The 20,616-nt window shown below is 43.4% G+C and overlaps 1 protein-coding gene across 4 annotated transcripts; it reads right to left on the bottom strand.

Annotated features, from left to right (window-relative positions):
- Positions 1–6,595: 6,595 nt before the first annotated feature.
- Positions 6,596–20,169, bottom strand: OAT (ornithine aminotransferase). Of its 4 annotated transcripts, none has more exons than XM_052676858.1 (10): positions 20,102–20,169; positions 13,835–14,061; positions 12,821–13,045; positions 12,588–12,683; positions 11,483–11,610; positions 10,445–10,567; positions 10,006–10,134; positions 8,878–8,991; positions 8,018–8,162; positions 6,596–7,568 (listed from the first exon to the last, which is right to left on the bottom strand). In XM_052676858.1, the coding sequence occupies exons 2-10, from the start codon at positions 14,031–14,033 to the stop codon at positions 7,408–7,410; spliced, it is 1,320 nt and encodes a 439-aa protein (XP_052532818.1). In that variant the 5' UTR covers positions 14,034–14,061; positions 20,102–20,169; the 3' UTR covers positions 6,596–7,407. The 4 variants fall into 4 exon arrangements, with proteins under 4 accessions (XP_052532818.1, XP_052532817.1, XP_052532816.1 ...); XM_052676857.1 differs by lacking the exon at positions 20,102–20,169 and adding an exon at positions 16,691–16,803 and having other exon boundaries at positions 13,835–14,062; XM_052676856.1 differs by lacking the exon at positions 20,102–20,169 and adding an exon at positions 16,708–16,761.
- Positions 20,170–20,616: the final 447 nt, after the last annotated feature.

Below are 20,616 nucleotides of genomic sequence, written 5' to 3'. Positions count from 1 at the left end.
CTCCTCGCATGATATCGAAGCAAGCATATGTGCTGAGGATGGGCAGGAACATGCTGGAGAAGCCTGGCTGGGTTCCTCTGAACAACAACAAAAAAAAAGCCACTGGGACAAAGACACCCAGGTGTCCTCCCAGGATGAAGCTCTCCCAGAAGCTGGATATCCCTGCAGCTCACAACTGCATCAGAGCTGGACCCTATTGCTGAGAAAGCCCCATTGCAGAGCCCAGTTCACCTCTGAAAATCCCTGCTCATCACGGCCCTGCAAAATGATGGGTTTTGCATTAGGTCAAGAGCTCTGCTTGGAGAGGGCACTCCACACCCACCTCATGCCTGTAATGACATTGCTATGATCGGTCACAAAGGCAGCAGCTGCCCAGGAATGCCTACCCGAGATGGCTTACATCTTGTTTTCGTTGTTGTGCTCTCAAAGGTTAACTTCAGTGCTGGGAACCAAAGCTGGAGCTCATTTGCTCAGAGCCCACACCGCGTGCAGACATCGCTCCCTTTCTCACACATTCCTCCCACTGTCCTTAACCTTGTTGTGAAGGAGCAAGACAGGGAGGCGAGTATCAGCAAGGCCACAGCTTCAGCTGTCTTGCACTTATTGCAATCTAGACAACACAAACTGTCTCCATGACACACAGCTCTGGTGCACGTGCACACAGCCAGCCCAGGGATGGAGCCACCCTGCTGCACTGCCCTCAGTACCACTGCTTGGTTTTCTTTGTCCTTTTCAATTCATCACATTCTGCTTTCTACCATCAGCACCACCCACAAAACAATTACTCAACAGTGCAATGCTTAGATGCCAGAGAAATCCCAATCCTGGGGCCAGACACAGGGCTGTCAAGCACTCATTGATGGTTTAGAGCTCACCAGCTAATGAGCATTAATTGCTATGGGCGCCCTAAGAAGAGCTGACCATCAAAGAGAGTTGCAGCCAAATTTCAGTTTTCTCAGGGTGTTCTTGAAGAGAAAAATGGTACTGGAATCGGGTGGCTGTCTACTGAAAATAAAGCACTGTTCCCATCTCATTGACATCATCTCCTTGGGGCTCAAATTAAGGATGCATCTCACTCCCATCCCCTCCAACAAGGCTTCACCCAGCTTCTATAATGAGATCCATGCAGCAAACCCATAGGAATGCGTTTCTCCTGCACTCACCCATGATGATGGAGCAGTCGGATCTCTGCGAGGATCATCCTATTGGTGTTACAGCCATTCAAGAGAAGGAGCATTCAGTAGCAACAGGAAGGGAAGCCTTCCTGTGCCTTGTCTCTCTTCCTGAGTGTTGAGGAAACTTCTACAGCTTCTTGGTGAAACCAACAGTTCCTTTAACACCTTCCTAATTGCCAACTACCACAACTCATGTTGATAAGGCTTTGGCAGTACCACCATCAACTGAGCAGTGCCAGAGAGAACTTATGTCACTGCCAGTCCTACCCAAACAGCCCACTTGAGTTTTGGTTCTCCTGCTGAACCACGCTCCATCAGTACTCATCCACAGCAGGGCAGCCGCAGTACCTGCTGAGAAGAAAGGAGATTTTCAGTCTTTGCCATTGCTCGTCTCCCCCAGGCAGGGGAAGCAGGAGGGTTCACCCCCCAGCCCCACCACTATAGGACAAGCCAGGGATTGGAAAGCCAACTGCAGCTCAGTCAGGTGCTCAGTGTGAATTACGCCCTTACACGCTGTTCCTTCTGTTATTTCAGAGGAGTTGTGCAATGCAGGCAGCTTTTCCCTGTTCTCACTTCACATCTATTCCGAATGAGCGTATTACATTGAAGATTAGGTCTCCATGTGTCAGACCCCAGGGAAGGACTGGGAGTTCATCCAAGGTCCAGGCCTTTGTTTGGTTTGCACATCGTGCAAAGGGTCAATACTCCTGCAGGTCTTTATACATAGCCTAAATCATGGAAAATTAATAGGATTTCATACAGGAATGAGTAGGAGTTGCTTTCTACTCTTATTTATTTGGACTAGAGCTGATAACAGCTCGGGGATTTTCCAGACAGCACAGTCCCTGCTCAGATTTCTGCAAACAAACCCATGCAGACAGACAGACAGCACCGAGGAGGGAAACAACAGGGCTGGATTCGTTATGGTCACCTCTTATCTGTGCCATGTTAGCACACAGGGCTGCAGGATGAATGCAGACTGCCCCAAATACGAAAATAAAAGCATCTGAACTCGCATTTGAAAGAAAAACAAAGCAGCGCTGTAAGCAGGGCTGCCTGGACCCCATGAGCTCTCTGACTACACAGTGCCTGAGTGGGACCAGAGAACCCCCTCCAGCTCCTCACAGGCAAAGCAATTCCTCAGGAGCAGACACCGAGCCCCCAACCAAGCAGTGGTCGATGCAGTGGATGGTGAGGTTCAGCTCTAGATCTGTCTGATTGATTGATATTGCTGGCACCACATTTTTCTTGTCTGTTGCCCTGAGGGGAAAAGTAGATGCATAAAGCTCTCTTCTTGCTGCACAAACACAGGAACCCCAACTTATCACGTCTCTCACTCTGGACCAAAGCACCACTGGGATGCCCACAGAAGGCAATTTCCTAACATAAAGGAATATTTCAAGTTCTGTCACAACATCCCACCTTCTGATTTGTCTTACTTCAGTTCTTTGGCAAACAAAGCCTCTTTTTTTCCTCATCCTCTTTCTCAGATGTTCCTACATCCCTATCAATCTAACACTGACAGCTATGAACTGCCAAGAACTGATCATGCTAGAGATAGAGGCAGTTTCCTTTACCCACGATTGGCCCCGAGTGCACAGCATAAGCTATGCTTTGACAAAGCACCCAGAGACAAACCTGGGTCACATTTTTCTATTGGCAAAGACCAAAAGCAAGCCCTCAGGAGTCAGGAACTCCAAAAGCAGTAAGCTCTGAGTGTAAAGCTGAACTTCTGGCTCCATCTGCTGCCAGAAAGATGGAAAAAAACAGGAACATGAACAGGCATCAGCCATTAAAAAAAGCAAAAAAAAAATCAACTAAGACAGCTATTTCTGATTAACTCATCACCAACAGCTGAAAGACCAACAAAATAGAAACTGCTTCATCATCAAAACTTCTAACAGGCTTAAGATGGGCAGTCCTTTCCCAGGTCATAACCAGCAGGTATTTGGATCCTTTTAAGGAAGTAATTTTGGTAATTTTCAAGGAGTACTGCTTGATAGCTAATTCATGTTTTTGCAGTTGGAAAGGACAATGCCACAAGCACGGTTCACAAGAGTGCCAGAAGGAACAGAACAGACAGGAAATCTGCATTATGTTTTCCATTCTCCCCACCGCTCACTATGTTGCCTTTACCTTCCACTGTTGCACGTGGTGTTTTTATAACTCAGCTTGTGCTTATCCACAAACAGAGAATTATTTTTTCCCTGCCAGTGTATATATTACATGATTTCATGCCAAGAGAAACGTGTGTATTGTTTGGCAAAGAGCATGGGCATACAGTGCAATCCAGCATTATTTTTGCAAACAAAGCTTCCAGTGATGTCAGTGGCTGCCTTGCATACACGAGGAATTCTGGTTCGGCTCTTGGGTGCTTACATCACCTCCATCTCTGTGTTTGCACAGCACTCAATGCAGTCGCCATTCATTTAGAGAAGCACTTCATACACCAGACACAAAAAAACATCAGAAGCTACTTCACCAACTCTGCATAGGCGATGTAATAGAGACAGATTAAGCCCTTGCAGCAACGCTTTGTAAGTATGAACAGACCTTAAGAAAATGTTATTGCTGCATAGCTCTCGTTACAGAAACGGAAGGGATTTGGTGAGGCAGTTTGTGTTAAACACACACATCTCTTCCAAACACCACTTCAAATATGAATTCCAACTTACAACAGCAAAAAGCACCGCCAGAGAAATGTCATTTCCATGCTCTCATCACTAAGACAAGGTAAGAAAAGTAACTGAGAAGTACTGTGAAGGCACTGGGGATGCACAGAAGGGATGTTCTCCGAGCTTGCTTTTCTCACTTCTTCACTTCCTTTGAAGTTACGATGCAAAAAGCAAACTAACATGTTACGAAATGTCTCACTCATTTCGTTGCACGTTTCACATTATCACACTAATTTGTAAATGATTTCCAGTTTGGCATCTTTCAAATTAAACTTTGTTAGGAACAGCATTTGGCAGAGCTATGGTACAACTGAGCGACGTGTAGAAAAAGCACAAAGCCAAAAGCACCCAATTCCTGGCACTGAGCTGTTAAATGCATTTAAGTTGTCTATGTTTTGTGTTTTTTGGGGTTGTTTTTTTTTGGTGGTTTTTTTTTTTTTTTTTTTTGGTAATAGAAGCCCTGAAGAAAATTTCTAACACTAATTAAAATCTCAGACAGCAAAACCAGAGGCTGATTTACAAGCACATTATCTATATGAGCAGCCCTACCTGACTTACAGCTTCAACCTCTGAGTCACTGAAACCTAGCCAAATCTCAGTTTATGCTTGCTAGAAAGTGGGGGAAAAAAGAATTTTACATGATAAAATAAGCCCTTTCCCTGCCCTCTCCTCTTCAAAACACATGCTACATATCAAAGGCAGATCTAACAGCCTATAATCTCGCCCCTTTACACACCAGAAGAGAAAGAGCTCAAACGTTTCCTTTGGCCATTTCAGCTCTTCTTGTTATCTCAGTGACTGAGATGTTGCTTATTGTCACTGAAGCAGAAGCTGGCTGGTGCAGGGTTCACGTGGGGGAACAGAAGTCCTGGGTTCCAGTCTCTACTCCTGAATAATATATGCAGTTCTGTTCTTGTTCTGACATTGAATTGCAAGGCTGGCAATCCCAAAGCATGTATTTGGGCTCCAAACATACCTACTGGCTCTGCAGACTTCACCATCCTCAACCCTGCTCCTGAATTTCTGAGCTGCCTGGGCAAGCACTGCATTCCTTCCTTCCTCACACATTAGTCGTGGCATTGGGAACAGTGCAGAATTGAGGAGAGAACTTTCAGGGTCAAAACAGAAGATTAGTCATGAATAATTGCATTTTAGGATAACAGCTTTTGATTTGTCTGCAGAAAGCTTTACATACCTTCAGAAAGCACATTTTCATAAGACTGCCAAGGAAATAGCAACGGGATGAATGAAATGCCCAGAAATCAGTCAACAACGGTCTGCTCTAGAAATAGAATGATTCTCAAGTCCCAAGCAGACTTGGCCTAGTTAATCTGCAACCAGAAAGTGGACTGGACAAAATTAGAGTTCAAATTATCACCAAAAGGCAGAGCAAGCTTCTCAGCAATACCAGGTGAAATATAGTAAACCAGACCACAAAATTGTACATGCAGGTTATCATCGCTTATTACAGAAGTTTTTAAAAAGGGCAAAAAACAGCTTCAAAGATGTTTATCAAAACAATTTGCACAAAAGGGAGCCTGGGAGCACAGGCTGAGAAATCACAATATGCCACTGCAAGAAAACCCAAAGCATAGTACTTGGGTGCATACTGCAGCACAGCAAACAAGCCATACAAACCAGCTCAGCATCAGTGAGGGCAACGGTTGGAGTGGTGAATCACAGAAGGAGAGAAGCAGGCTTCGGAAAATCTATCTCAAAAAGAAATATAAGACTAGAGAAAAAGCAGTGGCTGAAATAGAATTATCAGCAGTCTTTACACGTGTAAGAGACTGCTGTGCAGAAGGAAAGTAACCTCTTCTCTGTGGATCTGGTGGGTAGTATAAATGGGCTGCAAGGGAAATGCATGGAGAAGATAGCAGGGGATTTGCTGACAGCAAGGACAGGGAAGCACTGAAACACAAACTGTTGAGTCTTCTGTCCCAGGGTCCTTCCAGGCAATATTTTTCATGCCAACAGTGACAGAGGTGTAACTGGGGCAGGAGAATGGACACGATGATGTCTTCAGTTCTTATCTGCCCTGTTACTCTATGAAAGTAAACATGAGGACTTTCTTGGGTTTACCTTTTGATCTCTGAAAGCATGCTAGTAATTATGTTTACATAACAGTTTCTTTCAGTTATTTCATCCCCTTCCAATTACATTGCATAAGCACAGCTGGCAGAAGAGCAAGCTTTCCTAGGCAGCACCTTTCTGCACTTTTATTCTTATTCCTAAGAGTAACAACCACGATGACACAGCATCCCTTGCAGAAATGAGGCCTTTCCAAACTGAGCAAGTCTTATTTCATCCATGTACAAAGTAAAGTACACACTCGTCTATGCTGTGATGTTAAACAGCAGATTAGTTCACTCCTATATACTCTGCTGCCTTTAAAATATTGTTGAAATTAACACAGAATTGTTTACTACACCCAATTATCAACATGTGACAATATTTAACCTCCATGCTTGGCAAAAGCACCATTTTGCTTAAACAGTTATTAATCAGGGTTTAGCCTCAGCTAAAACCAGCTCAACTGAGGTAATAAACACAAAAACCAACCTAGTGTAAGAATAGTAGCCAGCTCTGCAGCTGCACAAATAGCTGGGGATCCAAGAGGCACAGAAACACAGAAGTACTCATCCTGGATAAGAAGTACAGCAAGAGCTTCCGTATCACAACAGAGAGAAATGCAGACTGCAAAAGGTAGAGCTTGATGTGGCACTGGACAGAGGCAACCACAAGTTTCTGTGAGGCTTGCTGTTTTTAATGCTTTGCAGATTTAAATTGCACATTCTTTTTAATGCAAGGCATGTTGTAATATAAACATTCAGATTATAGAAAGTTTTATAACAGTGAAAACAGATCTGTATACTCAGATCTATTTTACAAGGCTGCAAAGCCAAACACTGAGACCAGCCTAGAAAATAGCAACTCTTGTTATACAATCAGAATACTTTACACACAGAATACAGCCAGATGATTGTACACCAGTATAACAACTGGTCTGTCAAACCCACAGAATTTTTTTAAGCTACAAATGAGAAACAGAAATTCAGCCATAATTGCAAGCGCTTCCACACATCAGACATTACACCAGGAGAGAAAAATGCCAGATGTGAGAGAGAGAGACTACATCAGACTGGTCAGTTCTATGAGAGCTCAAGACCACCCTTATTCAAATATATATCAATTTATATGTTGAATTTTAGCCAAGATTTTCAAGAATTAAACAGATTTCTATGAACATCTCCCCTCAAATATTCTGATTGAGCAGTTCAGTAAGCACCAACTAGACAAACAGAACCTCGCAATTTCATTTCCAAGTAGTCCAAGATTGGAAGCTCTTTGAAATAGTTACTTGTGTTCTTCAGGGCCATTTTTATTTAAAGACATGGATATTTTTTCCCCCACCCTTTTATTGTTCATTTTAAAAAGCCAAATCCTCTTTAGATGAGATGAATCAAAGGCGTCTGCTTGACGAGCAGTCCTCCGTCACACACATTTCAACTGATCGCCTCGGGTCAGCCGACAAGCACACTTTAAAAGCCACGTGTTCAGAAAGACAGGATGGTCTTATGGATGATTTCGATGCACTCTCTGATTTCGTCCTCCTTAATGACCAGCGGCGGGGCCAGCCGGATGATATCGCCGTGGGTGGGTTTGGCGAGGAGCCCGTGATCGCGCAGCCGCAGGCACACCTTCCAGGCATCGTAGTCTGCAGTGAAAGGAAAGGCGCTTACAAAAGGGGCACAACCGCAGCTTGTGGTACAGGCTGTGAATTGTTTGCCACCTAGCAGTGAGGAGATGAAATAGCATGTGTTCCTTCTCTGCAGCTTGTATTCTGTCACTTGTGTTGATGACCAAAAACAGTAATTGTCACCTCTGGCTTTTAAACCATTTTCTGATATACTTCAAGGTGTTCATCTCTAGAAACTTGCTCTCAACCACTGGCTCTTTTTACTTTCTTATGCCCTCCTGCATTCATTGTAATCATCTACCCATCCTGGAACAAACAACCTGAGCTAGTCTTCCATTTTCTGACAGAAAGAGCTTTCCAGATAAGGCCAATTTTCCTCAGGGGAAGGGTCAGCAGGGTCTTTGTGGGGTGTTAGGTTCACCATCAGGCCTGAGCATTATTCAAGTCATTGAATTCTATTTCCTTACCTTTGGTTTCCCGAATCACAATTGCATTTAAGAGTCCTCTTCCTCTGACACAGGTTACAATGTCAGACGGTGTCTTCATGAGCTCATTTCTTAGTATGTTACCCATTATTTCTGCATTTTCAACCAGGCCTTCCTCTTCAATTACCTAAGGGAAAGTCAGATCTACACTCAACTGAAAGGCATTGCATTTGTTTTACTTGTCTATTCTAAGGATGTTGCAGTTGCTGAGATACAAAAGCTGATTAATCCAGAACGTCAATGCAAAGGCAGCACATCCAAGCCAATTAACATTAAGTCTTCATTCTTCCCTGTTTACAAGAAACAGCCTCATAATTTTCCAATCTTTTTTTAAGGAAAAAGAAGAAAAAAAAAAAAAAAAAAAAGGGAAACCTCTACAGAGTCAACTCGTGAGTTTGCCCAGGTCTGGACAATGATGAGGCTTTTTGAATGACTTGCATTAATTATGTTCATCATGCAGTCAGCAAGTGTTTAAGAGTGCAATGTGAACAAGATATCTTACCAGCTTCTGTTCAAGCTCCAGTGAACTCCAGTGAGCTCATATCTCAGTGACATTGGTGATACCATTTATGAATGTACGTAAGCACCTAGAAACTTGCCCTAGATCAATTTTATTTTGTCACTTAAATCATTAAGCCAACAAAATACACAGAAATTAGAGTACATTTACAGCTAAGACTTTAGATTTTGTTCTGTGATACAAGGTAGTTAATCACTGCCAATCGTTCACCTCTACTTAAAGATAGATTTCTACTTGCAGCACAGCCAATAATGTTATTTAAGTGAAAATTGTATCAGCATGACACCCTTTGGAATCCCAGTCTTTACTGAAACACACAAACCTCCAGTGCTGCCAGTGCAACACGACAGGCCAGGGGATTTCCTCCATACGTAGATCCATGTTCACCAGGCTTAATAGTCAGCATAACTTCATCATCACATAACACTGCCGAGACCTAGAATAGAAAGGTCAGCTAATTCATTTATGTATGTATATTTAGAACAGTAAACTTCAACCTCTCTGAAGCAAACTTTTCCTCAGGGCTCAGGAAAGGATCATTTTCATCCTATAGCAGTATATTCCATTCCCAGTCCTAGCTCTGTGCAAAGGAGGGTATATCTGATTATCACATAACAGCTTCATCCCTTTAAACGTGCTTAGTTGTACTGGTAATACCTAACTACAGCTGAGAGGCATTTCTCCAAAATGAATATTATTTCTAGAGTTTAAGTTTCAAAACACTGTTTAACAGTTCAGAAATCAGCAAAACAACTCAAAGCAGGTTGAAGCTTCCAGCCTAATCAGCAAGAAATGAAGTCACTCCAGGAGGACAAACTCGGTCATGTGTGCATGGCAGACAAGTGAACCATGCCACTTGTTCAGCAAAACGTTTTTTTTATAGATGTTTTAGTACACATTAGTATTTTTTTTCTCCTCTTTTAGGAAATGACTTAAGAAAATCATTGTAGCAAGACTGAGATCAACTGCTCTCCAGAAGACTAACTGGTAATTCCAGAATGAAAGGCTGACTACTGGACACTTAATTTTCCTTATTTTATCAAACTGAAGGAAACAGATCTAGACTAAACTGATTCAGTTAATCAGCAAGGACCAAAACACCTACAAAAATGTCTGGGCTGCATTAAAAGAGGAGTGGCCAGCAGGGAGAGGGAGCTGATTGTCCCCCTCTACCCAGCTCTTGTGAGGCTCCATCTGGAGTACTGTGTCCAGGCCTGGGGTCCCCAGTACAAGAAAGATGCAGAGCTCTTGGAGAGGGTTCAGAGAAGGGCCACTAAGATGCTCAGAGGGCTGGAGCACCTCTTCTGTGAGGAAAGGTTGAACTGGGTTTGTTTAGCTTGGAGAAGAGAAGGCTCCAGGGAGATCTCATAGGCAATACTTGAAGGGAGCATATAAACAGGAGGGAAGTTATAAAGGCTTATTCAAGGAACGGATATTTTTTGTTACTCACAGGATATAAGCCACCAGAAAGTGCCTTTCCAAGAAGAATTATATCAGGTCTCACATTTTCGTGGTCAACAGCTAGCATTTTCCCTGTTCTGGCTAATCCAGTCTGTATTTCATCAGCAATGAACAGAACCTTCACAGAGATAAAAAGGAAAAAAAAATCCACAGTAACAGAAAATGACTTTTCACACCCATTCTTACTTGAAACAATCTAGCAAAGCTGCACAGAGCCAGTGAAAGACTTCCCAGCTGTGTTACAACGTACACCTTCCTGCACCTTCCCCGAGCCCCTGGAGAGGCGTATGGTCTGTGAGACATCACACAACTCCCAAGTGAACACGCTGTCCTATTTCACACTGATAACTTTAGCATAGAAATCCTCTTCCACAGGAAGAATTCTCTCAATTCTCTCACAAAGACTGGTGTTATAACGAATTCCTTACGTTGTGCTTTGTGCAGAGGTCCCGTACTCCTGTCAGGTAACCTTTGTCAGGAACAATCACACCTGCTTCCCCTTGAATTGGTTCCACCATGAAAGCTGCCACGTTGGGATCCTGAAGAGCCCGCTGTGAAAATGGGGTGCATAGGAAAGAGGTCAAACTCACAGATGTGGAGATAAACGCGTGTAGGAAAACCTAGCTGAAACTCTGGGATTTAATCCTAAATGGTGATAACAGCAATCATGTCAGGCTGTCACCCAAGTTCCAAAGCAGAAGCCTGTGTCACTATTTGACTCAAAACATCAGCTGCTGTGTTTGCTCAGGGAATTAGAAACCTCAAGTTGCAAAGCCAGACAAGCAGATTATAGGATCAGTTCATGAATTACATCAGAAACACATTCAGTTTTGCATTAGCCCATGCAAGACAAACAATTACTCAATGCTTTGCCAGTTCACCTCAAGCAAAAATGAACAGAGCCTCTCCAGAGCAAATCTGTCATCTTAAAGCAAAGTCCACAGCTACATTCTTGCACCATCAAGCTCGACAAGGTTTGGAACTTCCAGCAATTTGAGTGAATCACCAGCCTGGTATGGCTTTAAGGATGCTGTAGTAAAACTGGCAAGACTCCCAAACTACTGCAGTGAATTCTAGTCCTCCAGTCATTGAAGAATCGATACCATTTTTGAGAAAAGTAATTCAAGATAACAATTTCTGAATCCAAGTCCAACTTTGGAATATATTTTGCCTTGTGAATGCCTAACATCAATTCTCTTACAGTTTATTTGCTGTTCTTTGTTTATGCCTTCAACATCTAAGCAAGAAGGGAAACAAAACAGACCTTGTGGTTTCCAGTTAACTCTTAAATCAATACTGAAAATCAAAACCAAAGTAGAATTCATACACATTTCCTACAGGTAATTATAGCATTGCTGTTTCTTACATGTGTCTAAATATATACTTCTTAATGTGTGCATTTCAAACTGCAAGTTTTTCCTACTTTGCTGCTTACTTAAGAGACACTATAAAATGCTTTCACATACCTCGAGAGCTGGCAGGTCATTGTAAGGGATCAATTCAAAACCTGGCATAAAGGGCCCAAATCCATCATAACTGGAGGGGTCTGTAGAGCTTGAGATAGCAGACATTGTTCTGCCCCAGAAGTTGCCAGCTAAATAAGAGAAGAAAAATACACATATACATTTAGTTGACAAAATTACAATGCATTTTCACCTAAGACAGCTGGCAGATACTTCATCTACAACCAACAAACAGCAAATGTGAGCTCTTTGGATTAAACAGAAACAGTCAGAAAACAAAACCAATGAAACTCCGCATCTTAACAACCAAAGAGCAGTTAAAAGAGCACAAAGGATGAATGCAGCTTCCATTTGGCTCCAGGCTGCCATTAGGCAATTTCTGACAACTGAAGAGGCTGAGTAGCACAAATAATCTCTGCTTTATATATTCAACTGCTGTTCATAAAGTGTTATAAACCACTTTATTAACTGTGGTCTCCTTCCTGGGCTTAAGTTCAGCATTGCATCCTCCTTGCAAGGGCTGACACTACCAGCAGCTCCTGGCAGAGCACATCTGCCCTCATTGCTTCCTGCTATGTCCACCTCAAGGGAGAAGATCTGAAATCAATTTATCCCAGGAATTATATTTATATCTCCTGCTTCTACAATCATTCCTCTTCAGATCATGTGTCTCTTAAAGGAGACTTAAGAAAGAGCTTATAATTCACTGTAACTATTTAAGTCTGAAACCAAAAAAACAGAATATTGTGCTAATAGAACATATTTAAGGCTGAACTTCACAACTCAGAAGGAGGCAGTTGGAGAATCTAAATGTTCTGCAAACACTAGTGTGGCCACAACAGTAGTTTTTAATCAAAATCAGCAGCTGCAGATCCATGAGTGCAATGTAACCTGTTGAGATCTTAGCTTACTCTGGGAAAACATCAAAGGTCAGATTTCACAGACCTTCAGATCAGCTAACTGAGAGGAAAAAGAAAGGAACACTAAGAATACCATGCTGTAATCATGCAGTATAACTGTAGTTATAGGAGAAGAGTGTTACAGCCAGTGTCTAGAACTGTCTGCTTCCTGAATCAATACCTCAACTCAGACCATGCATTTAACATACCTGCAAAAATAATCTTTGCTTTGTATTTTGGAATTCCTTTCACAGTGTATGCCCACTTGCGAGCCAACTTACAGGCAGTTTCTCCAGCTTCCACTCCTAAAACATAAAGTGGGACCAGTGTCATACTTGTACATGAGACAGGTCATTGATGCAGCACCAAGTGCATCAGTGCAGGCCCAAACTCATGGGCAAGAAATAAAGTAGAAATATCCTCTTTTTTTTTTTTTTTATACCTGTGTTCATTGGAAGAACTTTGTTATAGTTGAACATTTTGGTGACAAACTCCTCATATTCACCAAGCACATCGTTATAGAATGCTCTAGAGGTAAGGGTCAGTTTTTCGGATTGAGCTTTCAGGGCGTTCACAATCTTTGGGTGACAGTGGCCTTGATTGACAGCACTGTAAGCACTTAGAAAGTCAAAATACTTTCTGCCTTCGACATCCCACACATAGACACCTAAAAAAATACAAAGGTATTGTAAATAAATAAGAGATTATAAATGAAGCAAGCTAGGAGTTGCAATGCAACCTGCTCAGGCACAAATGGGCATCTTGCTATTCCCTGGGCAACTCAGGTATGACCACAAGAGGCACTCTAACTGGAAAACAAAAAATCGATGAAAAAGGTGGTAACAGAATAAAGAGCAGAAAGGTGGTACAGAATAAAGAGCCAACGAGGAATCAAGAAAAAAAGTTTCCCATTAAAGCTACTATTCCACTAAGTTATTAAATAGTGTGCCTCCCCTCCGAGTCCAGAGTGATTCAGAATTTAACCCACAGAGGAAGATCAGCCCCTTAAATAAAGTGAAAAGTCAGAGTACATTTAAATGAAGCAGTAATGCTGGAGCAGTAAGCAGGGACTTAATTGAGATCCAAAGCATCTTTCCCTGTTCACATTGACAACCTTCATGCAAGGCAACAGAAGAAACAAAGATGCTCAAAACTTTCTTGCTGAATTATGTTGATAGGAGAAAATGATTAGACCTCTATTTCAATAAATCATTTTAGGTATCATTTTACCATGATATCAAGAGTCATCATAAGCCCTCAAGCACTATGATTAGAAATCAGCTGTCTTTTTCACCTCAATTACTCAACGCACCCCTTTCCCACTCTGCCAAAAAACCAAGCAACAATCAAAAACCAGACTGAAAGCTCTGAAACTGCTTAACCCAAAGTCATTGCACACACACACACACACACACACACCCCATCTACACTACCAAAGGAAATCAGATTAGAATACCTTTTCCCCTCTCCAGAGCGACAGGCAGTGGGTGATAATTGTGGGCACCGTATTTCGCCTCACGCTCGAAGATGTAATCAGAAGATGGAGGTCCTTGAATAGTTTTTTTTGTAGCAACTGAGGTAGCAGAGTTCAGTGAAGTATGAACACCTCTGCAGAGAGCAGCAAGGCTCTGGGAGCGGATTAGCTTGGAAAACATTGTTGACTGCAGGTATGTCGTAATTGATCTGGAGGGGAAAAAAATGAAGTTAATAATTAGCACTGACAGTACTTCAGAATAAACATATGACGTGATTAAAGTGGTTTTGCTGCCAGGAATACAAGTTTCTCAACTCTTCTGCATTTCAGCTAAGAAATCTCCTATAGCAGCACTGACTTCAGCTCAGGTTTGGGTTATGGTTTTTTTTCCCCTATTTTAATGTACACTCATAGTAACAATAAGAAAACTGTTCAACTCTGGAAGTATAGAGCTGTACAATTTCACCTACAGCAGCATTCTTTTCTTTTGTGTCTTAACTTGTGACTAAGTTTATTAGTATAAGCTACAATTTGTAGAGCAGGGAAATGACCAGAAACTTAGATTGATATGACTGATGTATCTTTGGGAACAAACACAGCAGTTGTACCTAAACTGAGGGCAGGAGTCTTATGCAATAGCCAATTAACCTTCTCAGATTCATGTTTTCCAATGAAATGTAAGTTGTTTCCACAATTCTACGACAGCACCTCCAAATTGTGCTGAAGTGCTAGGAAGCACCTAACACTGAGACAGCACAAAAAGAAGACTTTGCAGGAAGGTTCTGTATCATTTCATTCAAGGAGCAGCTTGAACACATAAAAGACCCAAGATGTCTGTGAGGGGTAGAAGGAGCAAAGGATTATCCCACGTATGTCCTGTTCTTGCATAAGAGAGAGAAGAGGGTTCACATGACTAATCACAGCCTACAAGATACCAAATTTTCAGTTGAGATCTCAGCAGAAATTCCTGTATCATATTTGGTTGAAAACACCAAAACCATTAAGGGAGCACTTGTGTTTCCTCCATGGCTTCACCCCAGTCAATGCAAAGATATGTAACGGGCTCAGAGAAGGGAAGCAGAAGCAGTTGAAGAGTGGCAGCAGACAACCATCAAAGCAAAGGTGATTGCTTCAGCAAGACCACGAGCTGGGAGAGCTGAGGATGGCAGCTGTGCACATCACACTTCCAAACTGGCAGGGGTAGTATAGCCCACAGTGAAGATCATAACAACAAGCACCCTGATTATCCTCCTTTGTAACAGCCTCCATAGCAAACTAACGAGCTTTCTAAGTAACATCCACACTGGTGCACTCCCTAACAATGAAAGCACACAGCAAAACCTAACCAAAAGAGATACATTAAATATTAAAATGGAGAACATGGAGATAGTTCACACAAGACAACTGTTCTTTCAGGTTGCCTGCAGAGACAGAAATATTAAGTCAGATTTATTCAAAGTTTGTTTTGGTAAAAGAATTCACCCTAGATGCGTCAACTTTTAAACAGGCACTGTTTTTTCAGTAGTATCCTCTAATATTACACTGCTGCTTCTCACTTCCCAGCAAAACCAAAACACTTTCCAGTTTTACTGGACCATTTGAGTCTCTGGGAAGAGTCAGCAGTCTCTGTTCCAGCAGGGATCAGCTGCTTCTCAGCCCAGGGCATTTTACCAGCTATCCCCAGTCCTGTTAAGTATTAGCTATTGGTGTTAATACTTCCCAAGACCATAATTACAAACTGGGGGAAAAAAAAAATCAATCTGCATCCAAGATTTTGGTCAAAAGCTTAGCTCAGCAGCACCACTCAGAACTACAACCAGCTGAGCTCCCTCAAGGTCATTGGTCTGCACCACCCTGCCCCTGACACACCTCCATGGCACAGCAGTTAATTCCCTGATAAGCTGCTCTAGATTGGGATGTTTTCCAGATACAGCTAAAATGAAAGCTGTAAGGAAACGAAGCTCTCATCTGCCTTGTAACAGAGATTTGCCTTGCTTGCATGCAGACTGCCAGTTTGAGGTTCTTCTACTTCTTTCCGAGCAGAAAACCTTCATCAGAGATCTCTCACAGAGCTGTTTGGAGAAGCACCCTTCAAAATATGGCACAAACCATTTCACAGAATGACAGAATAGCAAGGCTTGGAAGGGACCTCAAGGATCATAAACCTCCAACCCCCTGCTGCAGGCAGGGCCACCAACCATCATGTCCAGTACCAGCCCACGCTCCCAGAGCCCCATCCAACCTGGCCTTGAACACCTCCAGGGATGGACGGGGCATCCACAGCCTCTCTGGGCAGCTGTTCCAGCACCTCACCACTCTCACAGTAAAGAACTTCCCCCTGATATCCAACCTCAATCTTCCCTCCCTCAACTTCAAACCAACTCCCCTCGTCCTTCAGTTATCTGCCCTTTCAAAGAGTTGATTCCGCTCCTGTTTGTGAGCCGGAGCATATGGCAGGGCAAAACCGAGGACATCGCTTGCAGCTGGAGCCAAAAATAATAATAATAAAAAAAGCCGTTAGTGCTGATCAGCAAAGTAAGATTGAAGGACACGTCAGGAAAGGCAGGGTACGGCCGCGTTGGACTGAGACACCAGCACGCCCCGCATCGCACGCTGCTCCGAGGGGAAAAAGGCGTTGCATCAGAACAACGGCTGCTCACAGCCGCGCACACACGGAAAAGGAACGGCGGGCGGCCAGGATGAAGGAAGGCACCGCCATAGCGGGCACCGAGGGCGGCCCTCAGCACGCCGGGCAGGCCGAGGCCGCGGCCCCGCTCCCCGCCTCACCCAACAGCCCCTCGCCGCCCCACCGGTGCCCCGCGCGAGGCGATACATGACGACGAGCTGCTCGGTACCTGCTGCTGCTGCTGCTGCTGCTGCTGCTGCTCGGCCCAGAGCCCGCGGCGAAGAGGCGGAGGCTGCCCGCGGCAGCTGTCACCGCGCCACGCCGCCCAGCGTCACACCCTACCCGCCCGCCGCTGATTGGCTCTCGCTCGCCGCCGCACCCTACTCTCTCACCTCCTACTGGTCGAGCGGCGAGAACTCCCTTCGCTCAACCAATGGGAGCGCGACGCCGGCATAACCCCGCAACAAGCCCCGCCCACTGCCAGCTCCTCTCGGGGCGGCGTCGCTCCGCCCGGAGCTCCGTCCTGTTGTCCCGGCCCGGGGCGATGCGGGAATCCGCTGATCCTGCCCGCACCGCCTGCCCTCCCGCTCCCCGTCACCGCAGAGCGCAGCCAGAACGTCTGGGCTTTTGCAATGACCCGGAGATACGCTTAATACGCATGCATTGTCCAGACAGCCTGTTGGTGCTGGGAAGGAGCTTATTTTTCCATAGAGAAATCATGATATAGTGGGATTGACAGTACACAGAATTTGCATATCGTCCCTACACACAAACAGCCCAATACTGTGGAGCCTTGTCACATCTAACCAAGCAGGCAGGAGCAGCATTGCTTACACAGATATAGAGCAATGCCCTTGGAGGAAACGTTCCAGAGCAAGGCAGGCGATCCTGTGCTCCCCATAAGCACCTACAGCTACAGCCAGGCTCAGTTCCACCTCTTGTGAACTTAGTGCTATGAGGAAAGAATGCCTCTGTCTGCTGCCAAAGCTGAACGCATAAATCACTGGATGCAAAAAGGTTGTGCCGTCGGTGCTAGATTGCAAAATGCATTTCACAATTACAGCTGCTGAATGAACACATCACTACACCATGCCCAGCTGCTCCTTAAGCCTGGAAACAATCTAGCTAGGAGCAATTGAAACTATTCTAACACAACATATGATTTTCACGTAAAACACCTACAGCTTTGAGGTTGAAAGGAAAAGCAATGCAGCAATTATTTTGCTGCAGCTCATCTCTGGTGTAAAGAAAAAAAAAATGCATGAATGCAGCCTTGTTCCCCAGATAGCTATGATCACATTCATCAAACACCACACATTCCTGCCTGAAAAGCAGAGACTCACAAACAAACAACCCTAAAGCAAGAAAGGCCTCGCTTCCATATGGTTTTTACAAAGCCAGATAGAAGGGAAAAAAAAGAAAGGCTTGTGCACATAAATACAGATATAACACAGAATGCTTCCTTGCTAAATGCTAATCTCCTTGGTTTTTTGAAGCTGGCATGGGTTGTTCTTGAGATAAACACCATAAACCAAGTATAAAGTAACCCTCAACAGGATCATAGGTGTTTAACACCTGGGAGGGTGACTTCAAACCCCTACAATGCATAAGCTTGATGGCAGTTTGTGTTGGAGCACTGCAGTTCTGCTGTGAATCTCTCTTTCCTCCTTTATTTTAGGCACTCATAAAGGAGACACTGAAAAAAATACCCATTTTTCTTCTGTAAATTTTATCGTGTTGATATTTTTCACAGCAGCAGCTGTTCCCATAGGTCTTGAAACAGTTGCTGTCAGCTAGATGTAGTATTTCTTGTAATTAAAAATAAATAATAAAAAAGCAGCAGAAGCATACTGAGTACTATTTAGTTACCTTCAGGTACCTAAAAGGCTCCACATGATGTAACCAAAACCCTCAAAAAAATAGAAGACATGAAATTTTCGCATTTTTCAATAATTTGCCCTACAGAAAAGATGAAAATCTTGACCTACTTGAGGAAGGAGGTTATTATATTCATTCTGCTTATCCAGAAAATACTGTTTGACATATATGTAAAACACAAAGTTATATGAAGGAACAAGTTAAGTCATGCCAGTCATTAGGAGTAATTCTGCAGCTCTCTCTCAGGCAGAATTGCTCATTGAAGTCATTGGGAATTAGGCATGTGAAGAGACCGAGGAATTGCATCCCATTTATTAACATTATTTTCTTCCACTGAGGTCAGGCCAATATTCTTGTACCCTTGAACTACTTCTGGCCTCCCACATGGGTGAGGCTGCACAAGCTCTCCAGGTGGAAGGTGCTGCCCATGGGAAGCACTAGTGGAATGATAGCTTTCCACTCCATTCCTTGGTGGTGGCACCACTTGTCTCAGAGGAAGTGTAACCATAGAGCACAACCCAGACCAGTCAGCAGGCTGGGCTTGGAGTCCTATCAAATCAGGAGGCTCAAGGAGTAAGTTCATTATTAGCTAAAACTAATAGATGTCTACAGTGCTAACAGGCACAGTCCCACCCATCTTCTTTACTCTCACAAGGGTAGGCTTCACACCTCCTTTATTCATTTACTGTAAGTTAGCGATAAATACGAGTGATTTCAAGAATTTTTCTCCATGTACACTTAAATCTTTCACTTTCATCAGTAAGATTTGAAATTCACATTGCTTTGAGAGAACCTGGTGTACAGAATTGCTTCCTACAGCCCATGGTTGTGTTGTTCTGGTTGTTTACTGACAGCAGGATTCTACACTAACATTTCTTGCAGGACCAGAAAGTTCAGTCTTTCCTACAGCACAACTAATAGATTATATGTTGTAGCATGTCAGAATGTAGAAACAACAGTCTGCAACTCATGCGAAATACATTTGCCTTTCAAGTTCAGTTAGAGGTTTCCTTTTTAGTTCATGTCTTCCAAGATAATTTAGAAAAACATAGCACTACCCCCTCAAAATCAGTGCTGTTTCATCAGGTGGATGTCCCCTAACTCAGCTTAAAGCACCATGAGTGAACTTTGGAGATGATAGCCCCACTGCAAGATGAACTGTGAGCTACAGTCAATACAGAGCTTTCCCACTTTACTTGTATTTTACAAAGATTCCAATGATGATTTCTTAGATGACAACATGGATTACTGAATTATAGAATCACAATAGTTATTGTCTTCTATTGGGCATTTTTTCATATGCTTGAATTTATATTCAGTTATTTTCCTTTGCAACTTCCTGATGTCCAGAGCCTTCCACAAAGGAGATGTGATGTTATTTGTGTGTGAAACTTAGGCTTAAGGGTGAATTTCTAGAATTGGCTATTTCTAGAATTTATAGATAATACATGACCCAAATCTGCAAGTACAGCAAGAGGGCAGGAATCTGAGAGCCCACAAGACCCTGACAAATGGCATTTCCTAGCACAAAAAGGAGAAAAATTAAAACAAAATCCAAAGAATATCAAAGCAAGAGTAAGCTACTTTGAATTTCAGGCTTCCAAGTGCCTCACATGAGCTTGCTTCCTCCTTGTACCAAAGTATTTTGATCCTGATCCCACAAACCTTCTGAACTTCCACCAACTTCACTCTTGGATTAGATCTCGACAGTGACTTCTGGAAAAGATATTCTGGAAATTGCTTACCCTGCTCTTAAGACATTCAAAATCTAACCAAGCTGGCAACTGAAACTGTCATAGGAACACGCAGAAGACGAACACACATCCACACAGCTGGGTAAAAAGAATGAACATCTTGTCAATTAGGCTGATCTCAGAACTGAGCCCTGAACATCTGGTTGCACTTTGTCTCAGGAGTTTGGAAGCTCTCCTCAAGATTCTACCCCAGCACAACCCCACAGGGCCCTGCTGCTCATGTGCCTGACATTGCTACAGCTGTGGCTGCCAGTCTCTCCAAGCGATGAGCTGCTCAGCATTGCTGCGTGCTGGGACTGGGCAGTGCACATAATGCCTCATGCCAGCAGACTTTAACTCAGTCTCCTTGCCTTGCAGGGAGAGATTAGTGAGGTATCACGCTGCATCACTGCCACTTGTCCCAACCTCTGGCTCGCTGGCTCCCAAGCTCCTCCTTTCAGGACCTTAAACCAGCTCGAAACCTTCTGGAGTACAAATAATTCAGAAAAACTAGAGGTTTTCTTGAT

The sequence above is a fragment of the Tympanuchus pallidicinctus genome, unplaced genomic scaffold (genome assembly GCF_026119805.1).
Source record: "Tympanuchus pallidicinctus isolate F22 unplaced genomic scaffold, pur_lepc_1.0 scaffold16, whole genome shotgun sequence".
NCBI classification, from domain to species: domain Eukaryota; kingdom Metazoa; phylum Chordata; class Aves; order Galliformes; family Phasianidae; genus Tympanuchus; species Tympanuchus pallidicinctus.
This window is presented reverse-complemented; position numbering and strand designations above follow the sequence as displayed.

What these genes read in the sequence shown, in the direction of transcription:
- OAT (XM_052676855.1), bottom strand. Translation starts at nt 16,129, where the DNA reads ATGCCCCGTCCATCCCTGGAGGTGTTCAAGGCCAG. An exon ending in ACCTCTGCACAAAGCACAAC is followed by an intron (nt 10,135 to 10,444) that starts GTAAGGAATTCG and finishes ATCTCTGTGAAG; the next exon opens with GTTCTGTTCATTGCTGATGA. An exon ending in TTGCACTGGCAGCACTGGAG is followed by an intron (nt 8,163 to 8,877) that starts GTTTGTGTGTTT and finishes ACTTTCCCTTAG; the next exon opens with GTAATTGAAGAGGAAGGCCT.